The sequence below is a fragment of the Lottia gigantea genome (genome assembly GCF_000327385.1).
Source record: "Lottia gigantea unplaced genomic scaffold LOTGIsca_77, whole genome shotgun sequence".
Classification (NCBI taxonomy): Eukaryota; Metazoa; Mollusca; class Gastropoda; family Lottiidae; genus Lottia; species Lottia gigantea.
The window spans coordinates 911,967-923,113 of NW_008710566.1; the positions used below are offsets into that span (position 1 = coordinate 911,967).

General features: G+C 32.3%; 1 protein-coding gene across 1 annotated transcript; it reads right to left on the bottom strand.

Annotated features, from left to right (window-relative positions):
- Positions 1-8,426: 8,426 nt before the first annotated feature.
- LOTGIDRAFT_75076 (hypothetical protein) lies at positions 8,427-10,724 on the bottom strand (the record flags this gene model as incomplete). Its single annotated transcript, XM_009066464.1, has 3 exons — positions 8,427-8,574; positions 9,202-9,420; positions 10,582-10,724. Coding segments are annotated over 3 exons (510 nt in total), but the record flags the coding sequence as incomplete, so codon positions are not given.
- Positions 10,725-11,147: the final 423 nt, after the last annotated feature.

An 11,147-nucleotide genomic window follows, 5' to 3' on the forward strand; every position in this document is an offset into this window, starting at 1 on the left:
AATATGTCAATTCGGGATTCCTTTGGAAAAGTAGAGAGAGGTGTTCGTATTTCGTGTAAAATTGTGAATACCAAATATCTGGGTTGAAAGTTTTGCAATGTAAACAAGGCACAAACAGTAAATATGCATGCGCACAAGTTAAAAGCCAGGGCCATTTTCTTGAAAACTTAACGCTAAAATCATCAGTTTTCAAGAAATTGGGCCCAGGGTTTTGTGCAATTAAATCTGTTTTGTATATATTGTATGTATTTGGAGGGTAGGGGTTTTGTGCAAGAAAAACAACATTTTTGAAATGGGTAAGGGAGTATCTGTTTGTATGTATCTATTGGTCCCACTGACTCAGTGTAGAAACCCTGCTCACGAGTAACATTTACTCTTCTTGCCAATTATGTTTGAAGCTCACATTATTTAACTAAGCAATTTTAGTAATCCAAAATTAAATTAAGACCGAACTTTCGGTCATTTTTGTATTAACTTTTTTTTTAATATAGCAACTTTGGATGAGGTCTAAAGACGGTTTTCTTGAACATTCATCTGTTTGATAAAACCGCCAGCCAATCATTTGTCTACCCTCTCAAACCCTGGAATTTTGTGACACGAACAAAATGTGTATTCTGAAAAACATTAGACACTAAATACACTGTTTGTTCATGTAGCAAAATCCCAACGTTGGAGAATACAGATATTTGATTGGCTGGGGTTAATGTTCAAGAAGGCCATCTTCAGACCCTAACTGAAGTGGTTAAATTAAAAATAAAAGCTGATAAAAAAGGGAACGAAAGTTTGGTCTCATCCAAAAAATCTTAAGATCAAAATTTGTGATGTACTTTTACTTAGGGAATACATAGAAAATAATGCTTATTGGAATATTTTGCTTGTAAAAAAAGCTTATCCCAAAATTTTGTAGCTATGGCATCATCTTTTTTCCTTTTGTTTATATTCAAAATTTTAATAAAATATCATGCATAATTTAGAATTTCCTAAATAACAATTTAAAAAGGTATGTCCACTAGGGCTGTAACGATTCTTGAAGTTGCCATTCGATACACTATACGATACTCATCCAACGATACGATTTATTGTGATATCGTGATTCATTTACTAAAGAAGGAAGGGGGAAAATAGTAGAAATTTTAAAAAAAAATTAAAGTCAGACATAAATTATCGCTGTTCATCGATTCATCGGTGTATCGTTGCAGCCCTAATGTCCAGTCCTTCATATGTCATATTGTGGTCAAGTTTTTCTGGAGCTACAGGAACTACTGATAGAAAAATCAGAATGGTATACATAGAAGTTGAAAATGTCATTCATATACATAAGAAGTGAAGCAAATTTCTTGAACTCCTTTCATTGTAAATTGCATAATAATGCTATCTTTGTCATTTTTCAGAAAGGAACATTTAAGACGTCTGCATTGAAAATTTAACCGCGCCTTTATATCGTGGGTGACCTCTTGAAACCCCGTATAATGATATATGACGCAAAATTACTTTTCTGAGAAAAACTATTTGTACGCGTATTTTGTTAAAATCTTTTTTATTATTTTTTTTACTGCTATACGTGGTTTTCATTCTTTGAAAATATAAACCTTGTATAACAATTTGAGATCACTGGCCTATTGAACCAACGAGGTTTTTCGTTTTCATCCCAGAAAAAAGAACATTGAACCTGGTATAATAATATATTTTACGAGGTTTTATATCTGACTGTTTATATACGTGTTATTTAATTAGAGCTTTTTGAGTTATTTACAATCAAGCTAAGAATACGAGGTTTTGATCACAAGATCCACGCTTTTAGGAGCTTTTGAAAAGTCAAAATGACCAAATATGGCTTATACAAGGTTTCAAGCGGTCACCCACAATATCCAAGTTAACTTTTCAGTGTCTTTCAAATGACTAGATTTTGAATTCTTGAACCAAGGATATGAGCCAATCTAGCAAACTCACTGATCAGGAGCAAAGAGAGTGAATTATTTATTAAAGTTAAATCAAGATTATGTTTGTATTTTAGAAATGAAATTTTGTTAACTATATTTAGAAGTTGCTATTTTTAATTGTGTGTATGCAAGAGCTTTATTGTATGTCATCTTGATGTACCAAGGGTGCATGAGTCACATAATATCTTTCCCTTGACCTGACAAGCTGATAATTTTTTTTTTTTTGCTCATGATAATAAAATTGTGGTTGAAATATTAGATTATTACATCAAGGGTAAAATCTAGAAGACTCGTATTCCACTTGTGGCATCAAAAATTTGTATGTTAGTTTTTAAAATTGTGGTTGAAATATTAGATTATTACATCAAGGGTAAGATCTAGAAGACTCGTATTCCACTTGTGACATCGAGAATTTGTACGTTAGTTTTTTTTATAAATGTTTTGTATGAAGAATTAGTTGTTGGTGTTAGGGAATTTTTAATATTGTTATATTCTTTAAGTTTAGTGCGTTCTGTAAGGGGAGGTTATTCTGTTTACTTGAGAGTTGTATATGGACTCACTCCATTAATTCATTTGCCATCTCCTCCCATGTTATAACACGAAATTCAACCTTCTATAACTTTTTCCAGAAATCTCGTTGAAAGCTTTCCAATATGTCGAATGAAAGCCTGACCAATTCTCAATGTCTCCTAAAAAATTCAATATATGATGACCATGAAAATTTTGAGCTACTAAAATTGAAAGTAGACTACTACCGGTTATACTCATCCGCTAGAGTTTGGCACTTCACAAAACATCTATTTTTAGAATTAGCCTTCCGCCTTTAAGTCTCTCATCATCTCACCAAATCTTAAAGATAATGCAATTTCAGACATCAAATTCCAAATCTAGACCAAAAATAGGCATGCAAAAACTCCAAAAGGGAGAGAGAAAGAAGATTTCTAAAAAAAAGCCCGGACTACATTAGTATACAATCATTTGCATAAAATGTTTTAGTGGAGTGAGTCCAATATATCAGCTACTTCAAATCTAGGTTGAGCTGATTGAACCATGTGAATCCTTTTTGAAAAGGGCTAAGGGATATAGTTCAAGTGAATATCACAATATTAAGCATAAAAATATCACTATATGGGTATTTGGAACAAATTTTAGATGTAAGAAAAAAAAAGAACCCAACCCAATCTTTAATATCATGAAAAAAAACCACCTGTTTTGAATATTAAGTTACTTATTAAAATTATGTAGATGATCTTATCTGGACAAAAATTTGACGATATATTCGTTGATAACTACCATATATCACGATATGACGATATTTCTGTATTTTTTATCAGGTGATATTACTCATGATATATGGTATATCGCCCAGCCCTTATGCATCATATGAATCTGCATCCCCATTATTCAGATATAATAATAATGAAATAAGCATGGCCCATTTAAAAACCTAGCCCAACATTTAACCAAAACACATCACCTTTAGCTTGAATACACAACTTTTACATTGCACTGTGTTTTTGTGTCGATACATTGAATAGTTGTTTTCTCAGGCAGATTTGTATCTGATACACATACGAAGACTAGAAAATCAGAATGATGTAAATAGAAGCTATAAGTGTCTCTGATACACATACAAAGACTAGAAAATCAGAATGATGTAAATAGAAGCTATAAGTGTCTCTGATACACATACAAAGACTAGAAAATCAGAATGGTGTAAATAGAAGCTATAAGTGTCTCTGATACACATACAAAGACTAGAAAATCAGAATGATGTAAATAGAAGCTATAAGTGTTCCTGATACACATATAAAGACTAGAAAATCAGAATGGTGTAAGTAGAAGCTATAAGTGTTCCTGATACACATAAAGACTAGAAAATCAGAATGGTGTAAATAGAAGTTATAAGTGTCTCTGATACACATACAAAGACTAGAAAATCAGAATGGTGTAAATAGAAGCTAAAAGTGTCCCCAATACACATATAAAAACCAGAAAACCTCTTGAAATGTTTGTTTTGTCTTCATTGGTTTTTTGTTATATATATTCTTTTCATATTTTATCAGTTTCCATGGTTACGATGTTTTTATATTTTAAGAATTATTCGACTTATACTTGTCAAAAGTGGAGTTGCCCAAACTCTTACTTGATACAAGATGGCTATAGATATGTAACTTTCACAAGCAATTCTATGAAATTTGTTTTCAAGTTTGCTGTCTGTAGTTGGATTGTAGAGTTAAACTGAAATCTTTTGTTTGTTCAAAAAATATTCATGCACATCCAGGGGACAATTCAAAACATAAACATTCAACTTTGTTTTGAGGTAATTTATTAATCAGAGGACCAGTCTTATCTATTTACTTTCTAGAAATCTGATTGGTTAATATTACCATTACAATAACACCAACCAATCATCTTTAAAGCGATTGTGAGGAAGTTTTCTAAATTTTCTGTGTATATCAGGGTCACTGATAGATAGCATCAATTTGTCCCATCCCAATTTTCAATCAGATCTGTGATTTTGAAAATTTTACTAAAATTAAGTGTTTGATGACGTCACTAATCCCAAATCTGCTTTATTACATAAGGCCCTTCGCGCATAGTGACGTTATAAAACGTTTAGTTTTAGAGGAATTGAGGGAACCACAGCTGTCCGATTGAAAATTGGAATGGGACAAATTGATGCGTTCAGTGTCTTCAATACACATAAAAACTTTAGGAAACCTCTTTACAAGTATAGTTTCAATATCCATTTATTTAACTTCAACCCAATTAGATTGTGTTTATGTTTGAAGAGTCCTTAGATGTGCACAAATTTCTTTGCTCTATGACTATGATGGTATCTTTGGTACTTTTTCAAAATGTCTGAATTTCATGCTGAATAAAAAAAAAAAAAAGAAAATAAATCATACATTGTTTTCTTTTACTAGTCTTAAAGCAGTTTGACCTATAGCCATTGAGCCAGCAGACCAATATTCCAGTCAAAGATTTAATGAACAGATTTTCTTTTTTTTTTTCAATCAACTAATTGGTTAAACTGAATATTGAAGTAATTATTGAACGTTTTTTTGAAAGGGGCTTTCTACCTGCTGTCCGAAGGATTCCAGCTTCATTAGCACAATAACAAGTTTTGGGATAACAACAACAACAGTTTTGGTCGGTGATTTTTGTTGCCGACTAGAGTCTTGTCAAGAGTTTCAACATGGCTGCGAGCCACAAGGAGAGAAAAATCTTGTCCGGAAAGCAGAGGCACACGTGAGATTTTACTCAATATTCGAATCAGCGACAAAAATCATCAACCAAGACTGTGCCTGCATTTTAACTATATCATTGTTTCACTGTCATTAATAAAACTATAGATACCTGTGATTTTTCTTAAGCTCTTTTAATACTAAACTTTCTGTTAAAGTGATATTACGTCTTAGAATTAACATAAACTTAAGAATTTTAAACTTGGCCAATAAGAGCCAGTAGATGTACCTGGTGTCATAAATAACATAATGTCAGGATCCTTATATAATCCGATAAATCCAAAAAAACTTAGTAATTATCCATAAATATGCAATTAACTATTGAAAAACGCTTAATATCAAGATTTTTCAATAATTACTTAGTTTTATGAATTTTCCAATTTTCTAGATTTTACAGGGATTCTGTTGTAACTTTATGACACCAGGTAAGTTCACTGATGAATATATACTCATATTGACCATTCTTGAGAATTAAATTTTATGTTCATTCTAAGACGTAGTATCACTTTTAAGTAGAATATGGCACATTAGTGTAAACAATATAAACAGCCTATTGACATAACTGTCTATCCCAGCCAGGGCTTGCTAACAGGGTCCCATGTTATACCAGCATCCTCATATGAGTTCTACAATAGAAAAGTTCTACAATAGAAATTATCATATCATACTCTCTGATAAGAAATAGGGAGCCACGGTGGCTCAGTGAGTTAAGACGCTTGCTCGCTAACCTGAAGGTCCAGGGTTCAATTCCGGCATAGGACGAGATAATACCTTCGGATTTTTCAACCTGGTTTCCCCCTGTCAGTGATGCAGGTAAGAGGGGCTGACATGGAAAAAAACATCTAGTCGTTAGGACAATAAACTGAGGCGCCGTGTGCTACAGACTTTTGATGTCTTCTACAAACATGTTATACAAATCCAGTAAAAACTGACTGGTCTTGGTCAAAAATGAGGTCAACTGATAAATCTAATATTTGGACCAATAAAATGAGCTCTATCAGCTGATAAATCTAATATTTGGATCAATAAAATGAGCTCTATCAACTGATAAATCTAATATTTGGACCACTAAAATAAGCTCTATCAGCTGATAAATCTAATATTTGGACCACTAAAATTAGCTCTATCAGCTGATAAATATAATATTTGGATCAATAAAATGAGCTCTATCAGCTGATAAGTCTAATATTTGGATCAATAAAATGAGCTCTATCAACTGATAAATCTAATATTTGGACCACTAAAATAAGCTCTATCAGCTGATAAATCTAATATTTGGATCAATAAAATGAGCTCTATCAGCTGATAAATCTAATATTTGAATCAATAAATTGAACTCTATCATCTGATAAATCTAATATTTGGACCACTAAAGTGAGCTTTATCAGCTGGTGTAGTAAATATGAAGACGACTATACCAATAGTTGGAAATACAGCTCTATCAGCTGATAAATCTAATATTTGGACCAATAAAATGAGCACTAACAGCTGATAAATCTAATATTTGGATCGATAAAATGAGCTCTATCAGCTGATAAATCTAATATTTGGACCACTAAAATGAACTTTTATCAGCTGGTATAGTAAATATTAAGATGACTATACCAATAGCTGAAATTAAGCTCTATCAGCTGTTATAGTAAATAATTAGACTACTATACCAATAGCTGAAATTAAGCTCTATCAGCTGTTATAGTAAATAATTAGACTACTATACCAATAGTTGGAAATTAAGCTCTATCAGCTGTTAAAGTAAATATTTAGACTACTATATCAATAGTTGGAAATTAAGCTCTATCAGCTGTTAAAGTAAATATTTAGACTACTATATCAATAGTTGGAAATTAAGCTCTATCAGCTGTTAAAGTAAATATGTAGACTACTATATCAATAGTTGGAAATTGAGCTCAATCAGCTGGTATAGTAAATATTTAGACTACTATATCAATAGTTGGAAATTGAGCTCTATCAGCTGTTAAAGTAAATATTTAGACTACTATATCAATAGTTGAAAATTGAGCTCTATCAGCTATTAAAGTAAATATTTAGTCTACTATATCAATAGCTGAAATTAAGCTCTATCAGCTGTTAAAGTAAATATTTAGACTACTATATCAATAGTTGGAAATTGAGCTCTATCAGCTGTTAAAGGAAATATTTAGACTACTATACCAATAGCTGAAATTAAGCTCTATCAGCTGTTAAAGTAAATATTTAGACTACTATATCAATAGTTGGCAATTAAGCTCTATCAGCTGTTAAAGTAAATATTTAGTCTACTATATCAATAGTTGGAAATTGAGCTCTATCAGCTGGTATAGTAAATATTTAGACTACTATATCAATAGTTGGAAATTGAGCTCTATCAGCCGTTAAAGTAAATATTTAGACTACTATATCAATAGTTGGAAATTGAGCTCTATCAGCCGTTAAAGTAAATATTTAGACTACTATATCAATAGTTGGAAATTGAGCTCTATCAGCTGGTATAGTAAATATTTAGACCACTAAACAGATAGCTGAAATTGAGCTCTATCAGCCGTTAAAGTAAATATTTAGACTACTATATCAATAGTTGGAAATTGAGCTCTATCAGCTGGTATAGTAAATATTTAGACTACTATATCAATAGTAGGAAATTGAGCTCTATCAGCCGTTAAAGTAAATATTTAGACTACTATATCAATAGTTGGAAATTGAGCTCTATCAGCCGTTAAAGTAAATATTTAGACTACTATATCAATAGTTGGAAATTAAGCTCTATCAGCTGTTAAAGTAAATATTTAGTCTACTATATCAATAGTTGGAAATTGAGCTCTATCAGCTGGTATAGTAAATATTTAGACTACTATATCATTAGTTGGAAATTGAGCTCTATCAGCAGTTAAAGTAAATAATTGGACTACTATATCAATAGTTGGATATTGAGCTCTATCAGTTGTTAAAGTAAATATTTAGACTACTATATCAATAGTTGGAAATTGAGCTCTATCAGCTGGTATAGTAAATATTTAGACTACTATATCAATAGTTGGATATTGAGCTCTATCAGTTGTTAAAGTAAATATTTAGACTACTATATCAATAGTTGGAAATTGAGCTCTATCAGCTGGTATAGTAAATATTTAGACTACTATATCAATAGTTGGAAATTGAGCTCTATCAGCTGTTAAAATAAATATTTAGAGTACTATATCCCTTAAAAAACAAAATCTGTTTGGAGAATTACACTTACCAAAACATCCATGCTCTCTTGTGGAATTTCCCAGTCAAAGACTTCGCTATTTTCCTTGATGCGTTGTGGCTTTCCAGACTTAGGTATGGTGATGACTCCACTTTGAACACTGTATCTTATTAATATTTGGGCAGGAGTTTTGTTTAACCTGAAAAAAAGACGGACATCACGAGACATAGGTCATTTTGGTGAATAATGATCAAGGAACTTGGACTGTTCTCAAGTCTGCCCATATAGTTTTCCTTTGAAAATAAACCTGATTTTGAATTCTATTCTGAAAAAGGGTACAGAGATATAAAAATAATTCCCAAAGAAGTCAAATTGCTCAGAATATAATTAGTAGCAACCGTCAAAATTAAGCAAATTTTTCATTAATTGGTGTTTCTAATGAATTATCATGTATTCTTAATCATATCATTATGTTCTTATTACATATAATTAAGAGTTTTAACTAATCATGTAATCCATGTAAGTACAGTCTGGATAAACAAAAAAAGACTTTTTGACCTTTTTTGATTGGTCACTCATTGAAATTCTGCTGGTTATTCTCTTCTAATTTAGCTAATTATGAATTAATTATGGACATGTGAGACAAACTGGTCATTAGAACACCTCTACTTTCTATTCATATAAGTATTAGCATTTTCATTTTCATAAATAAAAATAAGGGAACCCATCTTTAATTCTGGGCAAAATTCACAAAATATTGAGTTCCTAAAAGTAACAAATTTCACATTATTGCCATTTTAAATATTCTCAAATGCAAAAAACTTACATTTTGGACAGTTTCACAATCTCCGGGTCATCAAATTTTTGTCCGCGTACTATAGGACAATAGCCTACAACAACGATGCCCTTATCTTTACAATATTTCACCAATTCAGGCCGCTTAAACCATGGGTGAAACTCGATCTGGTTGACACTTGGCGTGGGTAGCCCTGCTTCCTCTAATCCTTTCAGATGCTGAACTCCAAAATTAGACACACCTACAGACCTTGAGAAAAATAGAAAGAAATGCAATATATTTAACAATGTGATTGTACAGCGCATCTGAGCACATATTGTGAAAGATGGCGCTCTATAAGTGTCTTAATGATAATAATAATATCATGAATACAGGTTTTAACATGGTCTTATTAACCCATATTAAACTAAGCCCACTACACTTCATTTTGGGGGCGTGGAAATGAGATTGGTGCCATTTGAATCTAACCAATCATATCAGTAGAACAGAAATGAGGTCATATAAACAAAACACAAACTCTATTTGTCGTTTGAAGAGATAAGTATTAGTGTTGAAACGGTTAATGAATTTTACAAAACCAGGTAATCGTCGGCAATAACCGTTTGTTACCCGGTTAATCCCGGTTAATAACTAAAGATTATAAAAGGAGTCAAAAACCACATTTGCGGTGGTAACTCACTGTTAACTAAACTAGAGTAAGTGTAAATAAATACCCAGGAAGATTTTGGATAGTTCCCCGCGAATTGTCGGTACAAATCGACAGATACCAAACAACCCGCGTCTACTTCAATGTAAGATTACGAGCGGGCATGACAGAGTTCAGACAGACTGGCGGCATTGTCACTCATTGCTACAGTCTCTAACAGATCAAAGGTTTTTATACCAGTTGTGGGGTCAGTGTAATGAGTGTATTTCATTGAAGTCACCGCGAATCAGTGTACTGGTTCCACAACTGGTATAAAACTAATAGTTTTTACTTCTTATAAAATTGACGGTTAACCGATTATCTAAAATCAGACCTGGTTACCCGTGAAATACTACCCGAAATCGGTTAACTGATTAACCGTTCAACACTAATAAGAACTTTCTTTCCACGTAAATATTCTAATGCAAGGTTTGATTTTCTCTCGCCTTCACTTCTTTACCGAAAATCTTACTCAATTCTGTACTGTCCATTACTTTCTTTTTGTTTACTTTCGCAAACAAGCTTCATCAAGAGTGATTTGATTGGCTGAGATTTCCTAGAAATATTCCAGGGACAATTCTGATTGGACAACATTTATCTAAGAGTATGTTATTTCCCTCACTTGTAATACCACAGTCTTTAGAGTTTAGATGGTATGACGAATGGGGACCTTGTTTGGACACAATGTGTACCTTATTGACTAACAATCTAGTATGGGTACTCACCTTACCAAGCCTTCTTTCTTGAATTCTAACAAAGATTTATATGTCTCTACATTTCTTCCTCCATCTGGTGAATGAATTAACACTTGATCCACATACCCACTGTCTAATCTATCATAGGATGAATGAATGAATGAATTAACACTTGATCCACATACCCACTGTCTAATCTATCATAGGATGAATGAATGAATTAACACTTGATCCACATACCCACTGTCTAATCTATCATAGGATGAATGGATGAATGAATTAACACTTGATCCACAATACCCACTGTCTAATCTATCATAGGATGAATGAATGAATGAATGAATTAACACTTGATCCACATACCCACTGTCTAATCTATCATAGGATGAATGGATGAATGAATTAACACTTGATCCACAATACCCACTGTCTAATCTATCATAGGATGAATGAATGAATGAATGAATTAACACTTGATCCACATACCCACTGTCTAATCTATCATAGGATGAATGAATGAATGAATGAATTAACACTTGATCCACATACCCACTGTCTAATCTATCATAGGATGAATGAATGAATGAATGAATTAA